Source organism: Balaenoptera ricei, chromosome 8 (assembly GCF_028023285.1).
Source record: "Balaenoptera ricei isolate mBalRic1 chromosome 8, mBalRic1.hap2, whole genome shotgun sequence".
Taxonomy (NCBI): domain Eukaryota; kingdom Metazoa; phylum Chordata; class Mammalia; order Artiodactyla; family Balaenopteridae; genus Balaenoptera; species Balaenoptera ricei.
Window position 1 is genome coordinate 68,129,463 of NC_082646.1, and position 22,115 is coordinate 68,151,577.

General features: G+C 46.1%; 2 protein-coding genes across 7 annotated transcripts in view; one reads left to right on the top strand and one right to left on the bottom strand.

Annotated features, from left to right (window-relative positions):
- IRAG1 (inositol 1,4,5-triphosphate receptor associated 1) overlaps nucleotides 1-22,115 on the bottom strand; it is a 120,369-nt gene that overhangs the window by 40,452 nt on the left and 57,802 nt on the right. For 4 of the 6 annotated variants that reach the window (XR_009504654.1, XM_059931127.1, XM_059931126.1 and 1 more), the window contains exons 4-9: nucleotides 20,837-20,907; nucleotides 18,967-19,140; nucleotides 17,010-17,062; nucleotides 16,758-16,802; nucleotides 14,874-15,491; nucleotides 12,621-12,699 (exon numbers count right to left, since the gene is read on the bottom strand). Coding sequence is in view for 5 of the 6 variants with exons in the window: in XM_059931127.1 (XP_059787110.1) it covers nucleotides 12,621-12,699; nucleotides 14,874-15,491; nucleotides 16,758-16,802; nucleotides 17,010-17,062; nucleotides 18,967-19,140; nucleotides 20,837-20,907 (1,040 nt within the window). In the remaining variant the exon portion in view is untranslated. Of the gene's footprint in view, nucleotides 1-12,620; nucleotides 12,700-14,873; nucleotides 15,492-16,757; nucleotides 16,803-17,009; nucleotides 17,063-17,812; nucleotides 17,891-18,966; nucleotides 19,141-20,836; nucleotides 20,908-22,115 lie in introns of those variants that run through there. The other 2 variants (XM_059931130.1, XM_059931129.1) reach the window with 2 other exon arrangements.
- Nucleotides 10,052-10,933, top strand: LOC132369853 (ras-related protein Rap-1b-like). The gene is made up of 2 exons (XM_059929548.1): nucleotides 10,052-10,107; nucleotides 10,234-10,933. The coding sequence occupies exons 1-2, from the start codon at nucleotides 10,052-10,054 to the stop codon at nucleotides 10,604-10,606; spliced, it is 429 nt and encodes a 142-aa protein (XP_059785531.1). The 3' UTR covers nucleotides 10,607-10,933.

Here is a 22,115-nt window from a genome sequence, read left to right on the forward strand (position 1 = left end):
ACGCCTACAGCCCATGCTCTGCAACAAGAGAAGCCACTGCAATGAGAAGCCCACACACCGCAACGAAGAGGAGCCCCTGCTCACCGCAACCAGAGAGAGCCCGCGCACAGCAACAAAGACCCAACGCAGCCAAAAATAAATAAGTAAATAAAAATTATAAATAAATAAATAAATAAATAAATAGAGTGATCCCAGAACCTGCCACCCTCCTGATCTCAACCAAATTAACAACAACAAAAAATTTATAGTCAACTAAAAATAGATCAGCAACTCTCAAGTACAGGAAAAGGCAATAATCTTTAAAAATAATGGCCAGAGAAAAACAGAACTTACTAGAAATAAATGTAGAACTCCCACCCTTGATAACCCTTTCTTCCTCCCTCAAAGAATCAGTACTGAGAGGAAGATGTGAGAGGAAAAGTTGTGACAAACTTTTGTAGTCACTTTTGTGACTACAGAGCCGGAAGAGAAGTGGACCAAGGGGTGGGCAGGCAGCTGCAGAGGCGGTTCAGAAAGTTTCTCTAGAGTAGAAGGATATCCATCCCACCATAAGAACACTCCAACAAGACAAAAAACTGCCTGTGCTGCTATTTGCTTTTCGTACTGAGGAGGAGGGGAGAGGAAAAGCAGAATGACAGCATAGTATTCTACCAGAGCTGATGATCTCAAACAACATAGAGGGACTTACCAGAAAGGAAAGTAAGAGAAAATAAATAAAACAATCCCTTCTGATAGAGTTAGTGGCAGGAGACACATAGAAAGCCCCAACTGAAGCTGTCACAACCCCTACCCCCATCCTGCACTTCTGAGAAATAGCAGAGTGGCCAAACTCTTTGGATTTTGTCTATCTTTTCCTTCCTTTATCTGGCAGGGGAGTGAGAGTGCTTGTTGGGAATAGTTGGGTTAAGTGTGGAAAATAAACAGCTGGGCAGATTGTCCCTATAATTCTACCCTGAACTGGTGAAATAATCCATGCCCCACTACTGCCCACACAAGGGAATAAGATATGCCCCCACTTCAGTGGAATAAATTCAAGTGTTAGACTATTAACAAAGTTATAGAAAAAGAGCAGAAACCAGCCCACAACCACCACTACCCACAGCTCCAGCTGAACTTCCTCTTTTCCCCACCATCCAAGCAGTGACAAAGCAGACACAAAATACCCAGTCCTCAACTAAGCGCTGCCAGGAGGACAGAGATCTCAGAAAAGGTAGGAAAAAGTCAGTGAAAATTGACTTACACAATATAGCTAGGTCAAGAGAAAATCCAGGTAGAAATGTCCATATCAAAAAAAAAAATTAAATGAAAACAAATGGCATGGCAACTACACAAAAATAGTATAGTCAAAAGAGGAAGGAAAGAGGAGAGGAAGGTATAAAGGAAAGAAGAAAAGAAACATGCTGGAGACAGATGTCAGAATAGAAACATAGATGCAAGAAACACATAAAATGCATTTTTGTGCAAAATGTATACCACAAATGTTTTGACTCAAGGAGAAATTAGAACCTGAAAAAATGAAAATAGGAATCAGAGGTGAGATGAGAGGATCGCACAAAATGGAAGAAGATTACAATTTAAGGAAATAAACTGAAGACCAAAATGACAAAATGAAGCAAAAAATTCTAAAAATATAGAACTAACCAATATGTTGGAAATATGAAGGAATAAAACAGGTAGAGCCTCAAGCTGAATTAGTGGGGGAGATTGAGATGAGCACAAGGAAGTAAAGAAGGAAAGAAAGATTAAAGTATTGAGAGGTAGAGTAATGGACCTACAGTGGAGACACTGATGAGAAATTTACAGATTATGGTGGCTCTGAAGTAGTGAAAAAATAAAAGGAACAAAGAACACATTCAAAGACATAAGAGAAGAAAAAATTTCCTCCACTGAGAGAAAAGCTGAACTCACAGACTGAAAAAGCACACCAAGAAAAAAAAAATATATATATATAACCTTACTCTATTCTATGTATGTATATATATCTTATATAGATCCATAGCTATATATGAACATAAAAATGCTTCTCCAACTACTCTCATAGAAAGAGTAAGTAACCTACAGGGAAAGGTGAGGGTTGAGAGGTGCTGGAAGTAAGCTGGTCTCAGACTTCTCTACAACACTGAATACACTGTAGCATCTACAAAGCTCTGGGGAAAAGAGTGATCCAGAATTTATAACCATCTAAGCTGTCCTTCAAGAAGAAGAACAACATTTTCAAACATGCTAGAACTCAAGGAACATACACCTCTAAGCCCTTCTAGAAAAACTATTGGATGATGAAATCCAGCTAAACAAGACATAAATCAAAATCATAAGCTTGGGAATTGTGAGCCACAGTAAAGGGACTGGTGGTGAACATTAAATTCGTTTACATATAAGTTTAAAGCTAAACAACTATGGAAATTATGGTTACAGAATGGAATGCAAATGTTACAACCTTGAGAGTATAAAAAGAATAACTTATCATTTGTATAGGTGGAGATGGAAAGGTTAGGAAGAAATATGAAAAAGGGAAGAAATACTGCCCTTCTCATCTTTTCCTGCAATAATCCAAACTTCAAATATGTAATATAAAAACGAACTTCAATGACTCCAAACCCTTAATGCATTTCATAATATATATTTTAAAACTTTTAAAAACTAACCTTTTTTTTTTTTTTTTTGGAGGAAGCAATTACCAAAATTCAGCAAGCCCTACAGTTTCACTTCACTTTAATTCAAGTTCAATTAAATTGTCATACTTTTTATTAAAAAAAAGTATATGAAGCAATCTATAATCTCCCTCACTCCATCTGTATTTGTGGGAAAGGGGATGTTTGATGTAAGCGATTTTTACTTTCTTCTTTGTATTTTTCACTGTTAGTTGAATTTTTTGATAATCAATGAGTTATTTTTAATAAAAACAGTAAAATTATTTTAAAAATATCTGCCTATACCACCTCATTCCAATGAAAGCTTTTGTTTCTGGCAATCTCCAGGACTTGGAAAAGTAACTTTGGGGGCTTCTGGTTAAAGATGTGCTGAGGCCCAGGATGATCCCCCAAAAGGTCAAAGATATTTGACCTGGGGATCAACTTTCTTCTGATCTATTTTCTCAGGGAGGCCTTCTCCTTGCCTGAGACCTGAGGGCCCTGAGCCCAGACTGGGGTGTCTGGAAGGACTGCCTCAGCCCACACCTCTCCCAGTGTCCAGGTCCAGATATCCAACCACCTCCTAGACATTACCCCCTGGATCAGGCTAATAAAAACCACTTCAACAGCCACCATTTATCAAACATAAGCTTGCATTAGATGCACTTTCTCATTTACTCCTTAGAATAGCCTTGCAGAGCAAATATTGCTAAGCTCATTTTCTGGGGAACGCTGCAAACTAGGAAACTGAAGCTCAGCAAAGTTAAGTAGATTCCCCAGGATCCCAGCTAGATACTGGTAGTGCCAGGATGCAAAGCCAGTTCTGTCAGACTGCGACATCCAGGCTTCTTCCCACAGGCATTCAGATGTCCAAACCCAAACTCGTTGTCTTTCTCCTTAAGGGAGCTCCTTCTCCTGTGCTCCCAACCCTGATTAATAGCACCATCACCCCCTTGGCCGTGCAGACGCACGCCTGTTGGTCTTTCTGGTCTCCCCCTCCACCCCATCCCCTCATCAAGTCCTGCCAAGCTGACCTCCAAATGGCTCTCAAACCTATCCTCCCCACGTTCCCTCCTATCCATCTCAGTCTACAGTCCCATCGCCTCTCACCAGGCTGCTTCCATACCCTCTTACCTAGTCTCCCCACCTCTAGCCTCAGCTTTCATAAACTGTCCAGAAGAATTATTCTCAAACTCAGCTTTGATCCTCATGCTTCCTTACCTACAGGCTTCTCTGGCTTTGCAAGGGGTTCAAACCCCTAAAGGAAGTTCAAACTCATTAATTAGAGTTCGAGGACTTTAGCTTCTCTGATTCCCACCTCCACTCCACCCTTGCTGCCCATCTCTTTGGGACACATGGCTCACACTTGGTTCACATGGGATTCCTTATGTTCCTGGAACACGCCAAGTGCTAGAAGATGCCTGAGTGCCTTTGCTCCTGCTATTCCCTCTGCCTGGGATGCCCTTCTCTTCCTCAGCTCAAAGCTGCTCCTCCAAGGATCCTGCCCTGACTCATTCACCCCTACTGAGTTGGCTGCTTCTTCCTCTGTGTTCCTAGGCACTTTATGGTCTCAAAGTCTTAACACAATGTATTGTAATGACATTGTCTACCCTTGTATTTCCTCTCCTACAAGGTGAGGGTGAGCTCATTAATTTATTCAATATTTATTTAGTGCTTAACTATGCTCCAGGCAATGAGCATGGAGCTAGGCATATAATGCTGAGCAAAACAGATGTGTCACTGTCCTCTGGGAGCTTGTTACCTGGCAGGACAGATTAATTAGAGAAATACCCAAATGTTACTTTTCATGCTGTGATAGATTTTATAAGGGAGAAGCATCTGGAGCGTGCTGGAAAAGTCTTCCCTAGGAAGGTGACATTTGAGCAGATATCTAGAGACTGAATGGGAGTTCATTAGGCAAAGAGGAAGAGAGGAGGAACATTGCAGGTAGAGGGAACAGCATGTGCCAAGCCTAAGAAGGAGGAGGAATGAGTTGCTGAAGGAAGGCCAAGATGTTGAGAGGGAGGAGGAGAGTGGTCCTAGAAGATGCTGGGGGGGTGAGCAGGGTTAATCGCACAGGGCCTCTTAAGCTCTACTAAGGACTCTAGTGCTCATTTTGAGAGCAGAATGAAGCCTCTGAAGAGGCTGAACCAGATTTGCATTTCAGAGATTCCTCTCGCTGCCTGTGGACGGTGGATTGAACTGGGTGAGGAGGTCAGGAGTGCAAGCAGAGGGATGGGATAGGAGGTTGCTGAGGGAGCCAAGGGACTGGTAATGACGGCAGGGCCTGAGCCTCCTTCACCTCTGCACCCCCAACATGCAGCCCAGGAACGGGTCCACAGTCAGCCTCATGTCTTTGGCTTGAAATGACCTGCAAATGATCAAGACCCAAACATCCTTCAAATGGTCCCTGTGAAGAGAACTGGTTGGCTTGTTGGAAAGACCAGATGCAACAGGGAAGAGAGTCTCTAAGTCCTCAGAAACCAAAGGAAAGCCAAAGTTCTTAAGACTCCAAAATGTTCTAGATTTTCCCCATCTCCCAAAGGAACAGCCAACAATCATCAGGAGATTTGAATTTTTCCCAATGAGCTCATATACACTGTTGTATTTAGAACCTGTTAAGGCAGCCAGACTCTCCAGCTCCCGGGGGGAGTTTACAATACCTTTGGTCCCAGGTACAGGCGGGGATGAGGCTCTTTGATGGGGCTTTCAGAATGTAGGAATAGGAAGTCACAACTCTGCTGATCAAGCACATGTGGTTGCCCGCCACATCTCCAGACTGCCCTATATACTGTGGAGCACAGAGTACAATGTCCCACTTAGCTGGCAAGAAAGAATTCTACAACCTTGATGACAGGAATTAAAATGTATGACAGGTTCCTGCTGTCCAGTATCACATAAAAACATTACATCAGCTCAGTGAAGTAGGTACTATTCTTACCCCCATTTTATAGATGAGCAAACAAGGCATCTAGAGCATAAGAAACTTGCCTGAGGCTATGCAGCTGGTAAGTGGGGAAGCTTGAGCTTTAAACCACTCCGATTCTAGAAATGAGAGAAAAGTGGGAGGGAGGGTACCTTTACTGAACACCTTCCATTGTTAATTTTTTAAAATTTAGTGTTTTTAGGAATCCAACTCATTTACCTGGTAATTTAATTTCTAAGATCCATCTTGTTCCCTGTTGGTATTAGATAGTGAGGTGTTGCTGTAGTAGTGGATGTCTACATTGTTATAATTTTTTGTAAGTTAACTTGGCAGTATGCATATATATTTAAATATAAATACCTTTTGATCAAGCAATTCTACTTCTAAGGTACTATCCCATGGAAAAACTCATGCATTTCTATAAAGATACATCATGGAGAATGTTCATTATAACATCGTTTATAGTAGAGAAAGAATACAAACAACCTAAATAGTAATCAATAAGAAAAAGGTCAAACAATTTATATAGTTCCTCATACCACAGGATGCTACAAAGCAGTATTAAAAAACTAAAAGCTCCATATGCACTAAATGAGAAACTTTCTAATATTGTTATGTAAAAAAGACAATGTGACAGAGACAACTGGTCATCCACCAAAATCTGCCCTCCTCTGCTTCCATGTGAAAGGAGTTTAATATGGGCACATGGCCAGCAGCCCAGCTAGTGACAGCATCCCGCAGTATCCCTCGCTAGGTATCGCCATGCCACATCATCACCAATGAACTGGGAGCTACAAAGAGACATGCAACTCCCAGTTTACTTAAAAAAAAAAAGCCTGCTCTGAACTTCCATTCTTTCCCCTTCCTACAAACTGGAACACAGATTTACCCATGATCCTGCTTCAACCATGTAGACAAGTGTAATACCTCAGGGGATGATGGCAAAATGCCAACAGAGAAGAAACCAGGGTCTCCGAATGATCACATGGAGCAGAGCCACCTGTAACCCGACAGCTCACCTTAGAATTGTTACTTGAGTATGAAACAATCTTCTCTCTCCTGTAGGTTAGCATACTTTGGGGCCTCATGTCAAAGCAACTTAGATTTTATCTTAATTAAAGCAGGAAGGTTGCAGAATACCTTAAAAGAGTTACGTACATAGAAAATTTGGTAGTAAATATTAAAGAAAGTACACCATGACCACATGCATTTTATTGCAGGACCATAAGGGTTTATTTCTATATATGGAAAATTATTAATTAATATATTAAATGATATAATTTATATGATTCTTTCAATAGATATGCAAAACAAATTGACAAAATTCAACATGAATCTTAAAACTCAGAAGAGAAGAATATATTTCCTTAAAATAATGAAAAATAAAAATATAAAGTAATACATGAAATAATATATTTTTATATTTTATATATTTTATCTTTCTACATATTATATTTTTCTATTTAGTGATAATATAAATATGAAATAATAATAAAAAGTTTAAATAGTGCATCTATTTAATAATTAGGTACAACATGGTCCTTGAAAGAAAAATACACAAAAAATTCAATTAAAAACAGAAAGAAGGCAAGAGTTCTCCTTATCACCATTGTCATATTAGAGAATATTGCCAAAATAATAAAACATATACAGATATACAAGAGAAAGACACACACACATGCACAAGCACACAACTAAGACAAACAGTGAACTTGATAAAACAAAATAACAGATTGTGAATGTGAAAAAATGAGGTATTTTGCAAGAGCCTTTGGATTTAGACACATCTGGGTTCCAATACTGGCTTTAGCAATTAATTACCATGTGAACTTAATCTCCCTGAATCAATTTCCTCATCTGCAAAATGGGTATAATGAGACCCAGCCCTCAGCGCTGTTGTAAGCATTAAGCAAAATACTGTCAAATGCTTAGCATGGGTCCTGGTACATAGTAATTACCATAGTTATAATGATCATGCTAGTTAACCACTATTGTAATCACTCTACCATTTGTTAACAGTAATATTTATTATACAAGAAACATGTATAATACCAAGCAGCATTCATCTATGACACTAATTATCAGTTAGGAATATCTAATGAAAAAAGTCTTCTTCATAAATAAGCAAGAATATAAATCACGTAGAATTTGTCTCAATAAGAGATATGGAAGACCTGTATAAAGATCCTTAAATCTAATAGAGGAAAAAGAAAGGAATACTTAAATTAATAGAGGGACAAACCAAGTGCCTGAATGAGAACTAAATGTTTGCAAACTAAATAACTGAAAAATCTATGAACTGCAAAACAAACAAAACTAGTACAGTTCTGAATCCAGTGTGTAGCCTTAAAGCAATCACACCTAAAATGTTGTATAAGATGACATAAATTTCACTTAGAGAATAGGTAGGTGAGAGGCAAAACTGGAAAAGACCCGGAATCCATAAATCTTAGGTTAGAGTTAAGAGCTTTCTGAAGTGTCCTAGTCCAATAGGGAACAGAGGCCCACAGAGGCTGAGGAACATATTTAAAGATACCAGACACCGTTAAGTGGTGTCTGGCCATGAGCTCCAATCTCCTGAATTCTTGTCCATTTGCTCTATTAATTTGCACTGAATCTTTGTATCTAGAATATAATGAATACTCTGAAAAAGAAGAGCAATGGGGGAGAAGTAACCCACTGTACACTAGAACATATTATAAGGCAGCAGTAATTAAAATGGTACAGTACTGATCAGAATAAAACAGAATCAAGGGCCCAGAACCAGTCTTTGCTATACATTAAAAAAGATGCAGTGTATGATTATCTAAGCCACAATGTAATAAGAAATATAAACACTATTAAAATATTATTGAGGTAACAGAATCTTAAGTCTTCAAATACCTATATCTTAAGACAAATTTCAGAGGTATTAGCAAAATAAATATAAATAAATCAAACTGTAGATAAACTACCAGAAAATAGATTTGCTATCCCAACTAAAGAGAAGTAATATTTTTATAATGATTTAAATAATAGAAGACTTTCAAAGGAAAAGATAGGCTAAAATTACTGTATAAAAACTTTATGATCTCTCTAAAATAATACAAAATTTGTTCAAAGGCAAAAAAAAAAGAAAAATGAAAAAGTATTGACAAAAAATACAGCCAAAGAACGGTTACTATCTATAACATCTACATGTATGACCAACAAAAAACCCAAGACCCAAATGAACACATGAGTGAAGAAATGAATAGTTAATTCACCCATTAAGAAAAAAATATTTTAAAATTTTAAGTTTGGGAAAATTAATTGAAGTAATAATGGAATGGTATTTCACACTACTACTACTAATAGTAGTAATTGTTGTTAATTTGGATCATCTTGTTCTCATTACATTCTGGCCAATAAGGAGCAAAAGCAAAGCAAAGCAAAGTCTAGTGCAGGTAGTATTTAGTGAGAAGACCCTTCACTCAGTCTACAGGGAGCATCACCCATTGGAGGCAATTTGGTAAATGCAAATATTCCTACAAATATTCCTACACGTTGACCCCGTGACTCTCAAGCCTGAGAATTTATCCCAAGGGAGTAACTTAAAGGAAGAAAGAAAAAAAACCTACAAGTACAAAGTTGTTTATAGTAGTGTTGTTAATCATAGTTAAAAGAACTGTAAACATCTGAAATACCCAACAATAGATACATCAATACAAAAGGAAACTATGAACCCATTAAATGATAAATATGAGGACAAGTCAGACTATAATGGAATTAGTCGTGAAATAAGTATTTTAAAAGTAGAAACAGGGGACTTCCCTGGTGGCACAGTGGATAAGAATCCGCCTGCCAATGCAAGGGACACGGGTTCGATTCTTGGACTGGGAAGACCCCACACGTCACAGAGCAACTAAGCCTGTGCGCCACAACTACCGAGCCTGCGAGCCACAACTACTGAAGCCCGCGCGCCCAGAGCCTGTGCTCCGCAGCCACCGCAGTGAGAAGCCCGCGCACCGCAACAAACAGTAGCCCCCGCTCGCCACAACTAGAAAGAGCCCACGCGCAGCAAACGAAAACCCAACGTAGCCAAAAATAAATAAAATTAAATCTTAAAAAAAAAAATAAAGGTAGAAACAGGAAGTTACATCTACACCACCAAATCAATTGTGAAAAAATTATAAATAAAGGTAAATACTGGAAAGAATAAAAACTGTTGCTTTTTCAGAATTTATGGGGTTGCGGGTGAAATTTTAAGATAAATCTTTTCCTATGGTTTTAAATCTGCTTTAATAAACAAGTTCGAAATTAAAAGTAGAGAAGTATATCATATTTTTCCAAAGATTTCATCTAAAGATGATTAATTTTTTTTAATTAGTACTTTAAAAAATTGTTGGAGAGTCAGGCATGTAAGCCAGCCGGAGTGGCGGCGCCGGTAGCAGCGACCCGGAGGGAGCGCGAGGCGACGCTGGCTGCGGGGACCCGGTGACAGCGCGAGAAGTACTAGATTTTACAAGTTTGCACCATGCGTGAGTATAAGCTAGTTGTTCTTGGCTCAGGAGGAGCTGGAAAATCTGCTCTGACTGTACAATTTGTTCAAGGAATTTTTGTTGAAAAATATGATCCTACGATAGAAGATTCTTATAGAAAGCAAGCTGAAGTAGATGCACAACAGTGTATGCTTGACATCTTGGATACTGCAGGAACGGAACAATTTACAGCAATGAGGGATTTGTACATGAAAAACGGACAAGGCTTTGCATTAGTTTATCCCATCACAGCGCAGTCCACACTTAATGATTTACAAGATCTGAGAGAACAGATTCTTCGAGTTAAAGACACTGATGATGCTCCAATGATTCCGGTTGGTAATAAGTGTGACTTGGAAGATGAAAGAGTTGTAGGAAAGGAACAAGGTCAAAATTTAGCAAGACAATGGAACAACTGTGCATTCTTAGAATCCTCTGTAAAATCAAAAATAAATGTGAATGAGATCTTTTATGACCTAGTGTGGCAAATTAACAGAAAAACTCCAGTGCCTGGGAAGGCTTGCAAAAAGTCGTCATGTCAGCTGCTTTAATATACTAAATGCATTGTAGCTCTGAGCCAGGTCTGAAGAACTGTTGCCCAATTCAACAGTGCCAGCATTCCAACTTTGTTAAACCTACCAACATCTTAAATGGACTTTCTGTGGTGATACCCTTTAAAAGGCGGATGAAAGCTACTACATCAGTTTGCACATTCTAATCACTTTCCAGTGTCACAAGAGAGATTTTTACTTATGTAATAGTCCTAGAGTATGCTGCTGGTAAAACCAGAGGCTACAATCCAGTATTACTGCTAAGAGACATTTTTCATCCACCAATGTTGTACATGTATGAAAATGGTGTACTGTATACTTTAACACGCCCCATACTTTGTATTCGAGAGTACAATAATGTAAATCCTAAAAGCACCACTATTTTAGCATAATAGAAGAAAGTCCAAAGAGCTCCTATATAGACTACTCCAGATAACTTCACTTCTTTGATACTTGTAGCTTATTGTAATTTTTTAAAAATAAATTCAAGGTCATTATCATTGTATTGTACAAATAAGCGCTTTAACACAGCTATATAGTTTTTTAATTTTTAAAAACCTGTGGAGACAGTGATCTTGTCTTTAAAATATGATAGTCCTTTCAGTATAATGTCTTAAAGACGTTGCCTTTAATATCTGTTGGGAAGGAAATATCCAGACTTTTCAAATCTTGTATTATATGTTTCCTTTTTTGTTTACATAGGGAACAATGTTTATAGTTGTGTGTACAGTGGGGGTCTACAACAAGAAGTGTATATTTTTAAACAATCTTTTAATGATTTAACAATTTTTGTAAATCATTTTCAGGCTTCTGCAGCTGTAGATTCTCACTGTGAATCCCCTGCTTGCTCATGCATAAGTGTATTTGCAATACCAAATATACAGGTTTAGAATTTTTACCTGTTAGTGATTGTTTCACACGTGTAACGTTTTGGTTGAGATGTTAAATAGTGGACGAGTACTGTGGATGTGAATGTGGGAAGTAATTTTAATCATGCGTAATTGGTCACAAGGCCTAAGTTGCAGTAAAACAGTATTGCTGTTTTATTTAACAATGCCTTGTTGCTTTGTATGCATTAACATTTAGGTGTAAACATTGTGTGTCTATCCAACAGGGAGCCACAGTATTTAAATTGACCAACCTAATGTTACAACTCCTTTTGAGGTGGCCAAACGTAAACTAAAAGCCTTAATTAAAGTAGTGCAATTTTGCATAACTTAGCATCAGTAGTTCAATAAAATAGGATTGCCAAAAAAAAAAAATTGTTGGATGTTTTACTTCTGGGAATCTTCTTGTCAATGTTGAATAGGTAGGTGTTAGTTAATGTATTTCAGACTAGGGGCTTCCAACATGGTTGGTGGCACCCTGGACACAGCCACAGAACAATCCTTAAGCAGAAGGTTTCTATGCTGAGAACGACCAGGAGTAGCATGAGCCATCAGGAGAAGTGAGTCAGGAGATGGGAGTTGGGGTGGAGGTGAGGCAAGAGACCCCAAATCTTACTTTCTGAAGGCGAGTCTGGCAAGTGGGTGGGTGGGGCCTTGCAGCCACCAGGAGGGAAGGGCTGGGGTCTGGACTTTGTAGTGACAGCAGATTAGAAAGCAAGAGATGACTCTGATGTCTCAAAAAGAGGAACTGTTCTATCTGGGTGGCTTCCTGGGTGTGAGAGGAAAAGGAAAAGGAAAAGGAAGCATCAGAAGTTCAGGCCTGGGTCACCCTTCCAGACCCACTAGGTGCTAACAAGGCTCAGGGAGGGCTGGAGGGGTCCAGAAGGGGGGCTGGTTGGAAGAAGACAAGTTTAGAGGTTTTCTGAGTGGGCAGGAAATGCCATCTGATTCACTTATTCATCCATCTGCAAATATTTACTGAGGGCCTGCTCTGCGTCCGGCCCACACTCGCCACTGGGATGGACAAAGGCCCTGACAGGATGTGCAGTGTTTACACGTTCACCTTTGATCTGGAGAAAATGAATCTAGCCCCAGCCTGAGGAGATCATCTCCCCGATCCCACCTACCTTTTTCCTGCTCAGCCGCTTCACTAAGGTCTGGAAGCTTGAGCCCCACTAAGTTCTGATTTCTTAGCAGGATGTGCTCCTTTTTAGGAAAAGAAAGACAACATTTCAGATGGTGACCTCAGGCTGGACTCTTCCCTCGGTTCTATGGCTGTGACCCCTCAGTCTCACGGGGCAGCACTCGGGGCGGGGAAAGTCACAACATCTGAGGGCCACCAGGAAGACTGCTCCTCTCCCAGCCTGTAAAGGTGCTGGAAACCCCACCATCAGCGCCCCATTCCTTGGGTCAGGAATGGTCCTTCGCATGGCTGGCTTTTTGAACAAGCCTGTGAGCCCCAGGGCAAGGGAGCTGCCAGCCACATGGTGGCTGAAGGCTGGAGGACAAACAGAAGCAGAGCCCAGGGCTCTGGGGATAGGAGGGTCCCCTGGGTGTGTATGGAGCCGCCAAAGATGGAAACAATCTTTGTGATCTCATGGCTGTGCTCTGAGCGGCCTGGAGCTTCCTGCCTTGTTATTTTGGGCAGTGAGTGCCCCCTGTCAGGACTTGTGACCTCCCCTGCCCCTAGTTCCTCAGTGGCCTGTGATGGCACCTCTTGAGCTGTTAAACTCTCCAGACGAACGAGGCCTGCAGATTGCTGTCCCAAGGCAGCAGGCCAATAGCCACTGCTGCCTGGGGCTTCGGCCAGCAGAGCCGAGGAGAGATGGGGATGCTGACGGCAGGTATGTGGCACAGGTAGGCTCACACCTGTTCCAAGTCCAAGACCAGTGCTCCCAAGGGGAAATGCCACACAGAGCTCCTTGGGCCTGTGACTGGTGCTTCTAAGGGGATTTTCAGTGTCCCGGTAGCAAAGGCCACTTGGACGGTTTTCCTCCTGGGTGAAGGAGAGGAAGGGGCCAGCAGAGGGAGCTCTGGCCCAGATGGAAGTCATGGGCCAGGGCCCTTGACCTGTTTCCTTAACCAGAGGCCCACAACCAAGCAGCTCTCGGCACCCTGGCTTGGGCTGGAGGTGCGGTCAGACGCAGGGCAGTGGTTAGTGGGATGGGGCCTCCAGGTTCTCTGTGGTTTTCTTTGCTGCAGAGAGGAACTGGCAGGGGTCTGGGGGTGGCCTGTCGCCTGGGCCTGGCCTCTGCTGCCAGAGGCACGTGAAGGCAAATACCTGTCTGGCCTCCTTGGCGTCACCTTCCCCAGGGGTCTGGGGCTGCGGCCCACCAGGGGCAGCCCTTGCAGGCCTGTGCTGACCCACTAGTTAGTGATGTCTTCCTGGCTGGGTGGGCTTTTCCGTGTATAATGTTTTTAACCTCAGCAGCCAGGCCCCAGCTCCCCCGGAGCCTCCAACACAGAAGGCTTCTGTGCAGGACAGTGGCCACGGTTGGAACGCGTTCCTGCTAGTACAGACCCCCAACCCCGCACTTGCTCTTGACTGCTGTCAAGTGCCTCTTTTCCTTCCCTGTCCCACGCCCCCTTGGTAGGGGAGCCAGGAGGGCCCCGTCCGACTCCAGCTCCACCCCATGGAGTCCCGGCTGCCTTGGCCTGTGGCCTGGGTTGGCCCTCTGGGGAAGTGGGCCTTGGGTAAGGATTTCTTTGTCCTGTTAAACTCTTCTCTTCTTCACACCCTGGGCTCTCTCCCCCTACATCTCTGGATGCCCCCCAGTCATTCCACGAATAGGGCAGTAGCCCCATGAGAGACAGCTGTGCCTGGTTTGACGGCCAATGACATTTAGGGACATCAGGGGTGTTAGAAGAAATTCACCACAGAGGGAGCAGCCCCTCACGGCCATGTTTGGCTGGATTTGAGGCCTTTTGTTAACAGGCATCAGGAAGGAAAGCTTGGGGGGCAAGACGGAGGGAAAAGCCATTCCATCCCTGCCCCATCCTAGGCATGACAAGGCGCTCCATCAAAGGCTTCTTGTTCATGAGCCACCAGCTCCAGTTAGAGAGGAAAACACAGCCCAGGACTCAGGGCCCATGTGTCCTTCCATACACCCACCTTCCCCTTGAAATGTGGCTTTGTGTGGCAGCTCTACACCAGCTGACCTCACCCGAGTGAGCAGGGTAAAAGCACGAAAGGTGATATTTATGAAGGACATGCTGCCCAGTGGGCTGGTTATCGGGGTGGGGAAGTTCAGGGCTCCACAAGGCCCACGTCTGGGCCACAGCTGCCCCACCCCAGGCCCAGGTCAGCCCGGCCCAGAGACCCTCAGCCCAGGTTGGGGATCTGGACACACACCCTGCCCAGCAGGCCCCCAGGAACCCACCTCACGGAGTTTGGTCAGTTTCTGCATCCGCACTGGCTGCACTTGTATCTGAAAGTCTTTAAGTCCAGGAGCCTTGGCCAGCTTGCTGCCAGCTTTGCCTGAAAGACGCTTCTCTTCCTCTGCCAGCGGCACCTTGGCAAGCACTTTCTGCAGCCGGGGGCCGGGTTCTTCGGGACTGCTGTCCCAGGAGGCACCCCGCAGCAGGGGCGGCTGGGACGCAGGGGGCCACAGCTCAGCTTTGGAGCCAACCTTGGACCCTGTGGGCTCTCCAACTGTACTTTTCCCCTGGGGGGACTGGGGAGGCGCCCCTCCAGAGCCCTGGGTTGGGCTTCTGGGCAGAGGGTTGCCCTCCTTGGCTGTCTTCAGAAGCGGCTTCCCTAGCTCACTCTCAACAGGGCCAGGCTGGGGGCTGTTCAGGGCCATTTTCCCACCACTGCCTGTGCCAGAAGCTGGGCCCTTGGGTATGGCCTCTGGGCGATGGAGGGGATCAAAGTTCTCCTTTTGTTCTATTGCAATTTCTTTGGACTTCTCAACTGTGGGAGAGCGAGGAGTCAGCCTGCCCTGAGACACTTTCCTCTGGTCATTCTGCTTCCGGTCAGCTAGCCCTTTGAGGACATTCTGAAAGAGACAAGGTAGAGCTGGGACCCCGGGGGCAGGTTGGAGGGGAGAAGGGTGGATTCACCTCTGCTGTGGGGTCTCTATCCCCATGGACCCTGCTAAGTGACCCGCACGTGTGTGTGTGCGCGCGCATGTGTATGCGTGTATGCATGCGTGCGTGCGTGCGTGTGTGTGTAGGGGTGGGGAGGTTTGGAGAGGTGTGGGCTAGGTAGAAAGGGAGGACTTCTCAGTCACATCTGAGCCGGTAAAGGGGACCTACAAACAAGCCTGAGGTTTGTAAAACAGACAGGATAAGGGGACCTGCCATTCAAAACCTGCCAAGAACTTCCCAAGGGCTAGGCGCTGCAGAGGACAGTGGAATGGAGGGCAGCCACAAGTTTTGGCTTTGACTCTGTTGCCCCAGATTCTAGTCCTGGCTCTGCCTGGCAAGGCCCTTAACTCTTAGGGATTCAGATTTCCCATCAGGTTTGTGAACTCCCTGAAATTATATACAAATGTATATGTGTGTTTGTGTGTTGTATGTATTTTTCTGGGAAGAGAGTCCATAGCTTTCAACAATCTCTCAGAGCGTTCTATGATCCAGAAGAGGTTACAGATCCCTGAATAAGGGGATTCTTGCAAAGCTGATAGCTTGCTGTTCAGAAGTTCTAAGATTCTGTACTCTTCTTTCGTTTCCCAAGGGAAACCTGCTTTGTGAGGTGCAGGTTTGTGGGTCTGTCTGGGTATTTGTGTGGCTGTCTTGTGTGTGTGCTGAAACTCTACCAGAGGACTCTAGCCCAGACCCAGTTCTAGATGAGATTATACTCTATGCTGCCCTTGACACCACCTTGAGCAGGTGGTTCTAAGCAGGTGTGGGGCTCTTCTTTTGCTCATCAGCAAAGACGAGGTTTTCCAGGCTGCCCCCAGGAAGAGTCTCAGCCAGGGGCTGGAGCTTTCCTGCAATTTTCACTAGAGCTGACAGGCGCAGCAGTCTCGCCTGGCTGTTGCTGGGCCCAGTGGCCCCCTGGTCTCTGGCAGCAGCCTGACTGGGAATGTAGGACTATGGGCAGGACCACCTTGGAGGTCATCCCCACTGAATCCCACCGCCTCACCCCCCTCCACCTCAGAATTCCAGTCACCATAGGGCAGAGGAACCTTCTAGCTTCCTCAGCCTTGACCTCCCACTCACGCACACCCACTGGCAGGCTGCCCAGGGCCAGCCTAGGCTTCTGGGACACCGTGTCTCCCACACTCAAATCATCCAAACTGGGCAGACCTCAAACTCACAGGCTCGCCAAGGGGAGGTGAAGAGACTTCGGCCTCATCCCCCTTCTGCGGGAGAAAGTAAACACGAGTCAGTCAGCAACGTGAAGAGACCGAATCTCCTCTTGAAACGCCCTCAAGGAGACCCCTACAGTGGTGTCGATGTCTCCCCCACCCAGCACCCTCGCCTCCAGCGGGTCATGGAGGGCCTCTCAGGTGTTAAGGGGTAAGAGGAGAGACTAGTTGACATAGGAACCCCAAACGGTGCCCCGTTACCTGTGGTGGTGCTCCGGGCAGAGGGGACACTGGGCCACTGCACGCATCCAAACCTAAAATGGTCCAGACACTGGCGAGTGATGTCCAGCACCCCAGACCCTCAGCTGTCCCTTTAGCAAAAACGCATCTACCTCCCCAGAATGTCCTCCCTTGGGTCCCTCGGGCCCAGGAGCCAGTAATGCCCGTGCTTGTTGAGTACCTCTCACAATGCCAGGCTCTGTGGGGAGCCCCCATCTAATCATCACAGAAACCACAGGAGGAGGCCGGGGCAGAGGGAAATCAAGGCCACACAGCCGGAGTGTCAGCGCTGGGATCCGAACCCGGGCTGCCTGGCCCGAGCCTGAGCTTGCCCCGCAGCTCTGACAAGCGTAGGCTGCTCTCCCTGGCACCCCACCCCTACCCTGGCTGAGCTGAGGGTGTGGCCCTGAACGCAGCCTAATGAAAGGGAAGCAGTCAAAACACAAAGAGTGGCCCAAATAGAGGCCTTTGCAAATAAGCTCTGAGGTGACCTCTCTCCAGGTCTTCTCTGGGCAGAGGGCCCAAGCCATAGCCCCCTTCCCTCCATCCTCATCCTGGGCTAGGCCTACCTCCCCACGCTAGCTTGAAACCCCAAAAGAAAGCACATCTTCCTTCTCTGAGGTAGCCCAGCCAGGCCCCTGGGGAGGGGGCCAAACGGGGTTCCTGACTGGGAAGGCTGCAGGACAGGAGTCCTGGGGCCCAGGGGAGGGACTGAGCTGCCACCCAAGGCGGGAAGCCAGAGTGGGCAATGCTGTGGGGTTCGGCGTGGGGGAGGTGGACCTCACCAGGCCGCTTGGGGACGGTGAGAGAGTTGCTCTGAGAGGACCCAGGAGAAGCTCCGGGGCTGAGGTTTGGGGAAACAGCTGTGGAGACAGACACAAATTGGCCAGCATTCATGAAGGCTCAGGACTTCAGCCTAACAAAGACATCCTTTCAGGTATTTCTTGCCTCTGGGGACTGGGTCTGCCTCGTCAGGTTCAGGGGCTGATTCTGGACTCCATATAAGGCTGCTACCACAGCCCAATGCCTCCCTGCTGCCAGCCCAACGGGGGGGCGGGTGGTGGTGTGCTGGAGTCATTTGGGGGAGAGGGAGGGTGATTGGGGTCACAGTCCTCAGTCTGCCTGGCCTCACCCCAAAGCACCTTCTAGAAACAGAGGACCTGGCGTTGCTTGGCAGGTACAGCTTCAAAGGCTATACCTCCTAGACTTGCCAGGATGGCTCTGATTTCAAATGTGCCCCTTCCCTCCTAAGTACATTCTGACTTGTTTAACTGCCCCAAATTTTTGCTCAAGAAAAAGAGTGACTTTAGCCAAAGGGATAGCAGGAGAATTTCAGAAAACCTTTCTTCTAATCCAGAAATTCCAGAGAGACACCAAAGACCACACTTCCCTTCCCTAGGGTCCTTCCCGGGGCACAGCTGGAGGTCAGGGAGAGGGATCCCAGGGCCGGCCTCTCCTGACCTTTGCAGAGGAGGTGCCCACAGAGCAGGGCCTCCTGGGGATGGTGGGAGACCACACAGACTCTAACCCTGCAGGATGGCCCGGGAGTCTGTGCACTCGGGCATCACACAGAGGGTTTCTCTCCAGGCAGGGTTCAGGGACTGGGGAGCCCAGGTCAAGTTCACGGGTGTCATATGGGCTAGCACTTCTTGGCAAAGCAAGAAGACACAATGGTCACACATAGGCCCCCAAAAAATGGAAAGCAGAGTTTTCTGGGCTAGAGTTGGGTCAGTATTTCGGAGCTTCTGATACGGGGCGAGATGCCCTCTCCGCACAGGATCCTCTCCACGAGGCTCAGTCCTCCTGGGCCCAAGAGGCCTGGGGGCAGGCGCGTCGAGGGCCGCCCCTCGGAAGCAGGGCTCCTGCTGCAGCTGGGGCTGGGCCCTCCCCAACACCTGCCCCCGTCGGAGGGGCTCAGGGCGGCCACCTGTCGTCCTACCTGACGGGCAGTCGCCGGGGCTGCTCCTGGACTTCCTCCCGCGGCGGGTCAGGAAGCGCTCACTCACCGACTTGGCTTCCTCCAGCAGCGCCAGGTTTTTCTTCTTGTCCTCCTCGGAGATGCTGATGTCCGGCAGCTGGTCGTTTACCAGGTCAATGATGTGCCCCGCAGGGTCTGCAGAGGGAGGGTGAGCACGGCGTGAGAGCCACGGAATCCTTGGTCCCCAACCTCAGCCCTGCCCCCAGCCCCTACCCCTCAGCCCAGGGACACTGCCTGGAGGGGACTCGGCCAGCCAAACCTCGGCCCGATGCCGGGTCCTGGAGAGGGCTGCGTGGGGACAGACAGGGCTCCCCCAGCAGGCCTGGCCCCTCCAGCTTGTAGCCAGTGGATGTGGCAGGTCCTCTGTCACAAATGGCCATGAAGCCACCTAGGTTCCCAGTACTGTCCTCAACTCTGCCATGAGGGAAGGCCATCAGGAACCCCACCTGTTCTATCTGCTCCCCTAGTGTTCTTCCTTCGGGTCTCTGTTTCTTTAACAAGATAGTGAGCTTAACATATGTGGATAAAGAAAGCACTCCAAAGATCATGGGCCAAAGACACAATCCCATGGCCACCTTCCCCCTTTTTTCCCTCTACTCACATGGTTTACCCCCATCCTTCTCCATAACTGCCCCTTCTCCAGGACGCATTCCCTGGGTGAGTGACACCACCTCTCACCCAGCTGCTCGGAAACATAGGAGTCACTCCACACTCCTCCCTCTTCCTCAGCTCCCCCCAGGTCCAACCAACTCAGCATCAAGTAAGTATCTCTGGAACCTGTGCCTCATCGCCACTCTTGCTCATCAGCTGTAACTTACCTGCACAATTACATCAGCCACCTCATAGGTCCTCCACCTCCAGGCTATCTGCTCCATCCCATCCTCCACTGCCTATCAGAGTGACCTTCCTAAGGGCCATATCTGACCATGTAATTCTCCTGCCTCAGCTCATCAGGATTCCTCCTGGTCCCCAGTGTGACGTCCAGATGCCAAACTGAGCCCAGCCACTTTTCCTGATCCCACATACTCCTCTCCTCCGGCCCCTTGGTAGTGAATGGCTCCCGTTGTGCCTCTCCAGCCTCCTTTCCTCCTCCTTCTGGTCATAGCTCCCCGGTTTGCACTGGGTGAAACTCGTCTGAGTCTCAATCATGTTAGGAAGGAGCTAAACCATACTGCCCGTCTCATCCCAAGTGCCAGTAACGGAACCATGTTCCATCCTCAGCCAGCCAATGAGTTCAATCCCCCTGGGTGACTGGTTCAGGGATGGCCATGGAGGCCAGTGAGAGGCAACTCTGAGAAGGGTGGTGGGTATATGGGGAAGAGGAGCTCTCTTTTCACTGAAGGGATGTAAGTTGCTGGTAGCCATTTGCCCAGAAGGAAGCCAACGCACAAGAGAGGAAACTTGGGAGATGGGATGGGATGATTACTAATGACCCAACATGAGCATCTGGGTTCAGCACTCCCTGAAAACACAGACCCTGGCTTTTATTTATTTTTATGTGTTTTGGCATAAGCTAGTTTAAACTGAGTTTCTATCATTTGAAAGAGTCCTGACACACAGCCAAGCATTCAGTTGCTCTGTTACGGCTCCTGTTCACCAACAAAATTGCTTCCTCCACCCAAATGACGTTTCCTCCCTCTTGTCTATCTGTCCGACTCTCTAAGGCACAACTCAGATACTCTCCCCTCTGGACTACTAATCTGAGAAGCAGAAGAGGGGAAGGGGCCAAGCCCGGCCAAGCTGCCAGACCTCAGTCTTCCTACTCAAACACACCTTCAGTTGGACCCCTATCTCCGGTGGCAGAAATAAGACAAACCGGCCTAGCCCTTACCCACAGAAGTCAGGGGAGCAGTGGAAACCTTCAGGTGTCGGTGAGAAAGCCTCCTGTGGGGACTGTGAGCTCTGAAAGACCAAACAGAGTCATCTCGTTAGGACAATTTGTCCACAGCTGGTAAATAGGTGACCAGATGCTTGCATACTCTTTCAAAGTCATCCTAGAGCATCATCTTACAAGCCTGTTATTTTTCAAGGGCGAAAAAAATATGGGAATTTGTTAGAAATGCAAATTCTCAGGCTTCACCCACCGACAGGATCAGAAACTCTGGGGATGGGGCCCAACTCTCTGTGACTGAACAAGCCCCGGCCCCAACCCCAGGTGATCCTGATGCTCTCGGAAGTTTTCGAACCACTGCCCTTTGTAACTTTGACGATTTAGTATTTATTAGGGCTCAGACTCTGAGTGAATATCTAACTTGCAGAAAACTCATAAACTGTGAATAATTGCCTGATAGAGATGCAGATGATTTCTGTTGGGGAGAAAAGATAAAAATAAGGTTTCATTGCCCTGTGAAACATTAACCTATCTTATATCTAACTTAGCAATCTTTTTTTTTTTCTTTTTTTAAAGATGTATTTATTTATTTATTTTGGGGGGCTGCATTGGGTCTTCGTTGCTGCGTGCGGGCTTTCTCTAGTTACAGTGAGCGGGGGCTACTCTTCGTTGCCTTGCGCGGGCTTCTCATTGCGGTGGCTTCTCTTGTTGCGGAGCACGGGCTCCAGGCGCGTGGGCTTCAGTAGTTGCAGCACGCAAGCTCAGTAGTTGTGGCGCACGGTGCTCCGCGGCATGTGGGATCTTCCCAGACCAGGGATTGAACCCATGTCCCCTGCATTGACAGGCGGATTCTTAACCACTGCACCACCAGGGAAGTCTCTAACTTAGCAATCTTATTCCAGCTTTCTTTTCCTCCTCACTGATTATACTACGTATATCCATTTCTCATATCCTCCTTTGAACTGGCTTTGTTATCCTGATGGTCCCCTCGTTAATGAGTTAAGTAAATCTTTGACACATGCTCACTATATATCTGTATTAGAATTATCTTTGTAACTTTTTGGAAATTAAACTTAGAAAATCTCATTCCAGCTAGACCAATGCATGGGCTAGGGCTGTGTAAAACCGAGGCAGGGACATCCCTGTGCATGTGAGCCAGTGTCCCTTCCAAGAGATCACCTTCCACACAGGACCCACTTTGGCCAGAAGCAGGATTCTAGTAAAAAATTCACATCTTTTAGGTCTGTTTGAAAATATCTGGGCAGTTATTGTAGAAAAC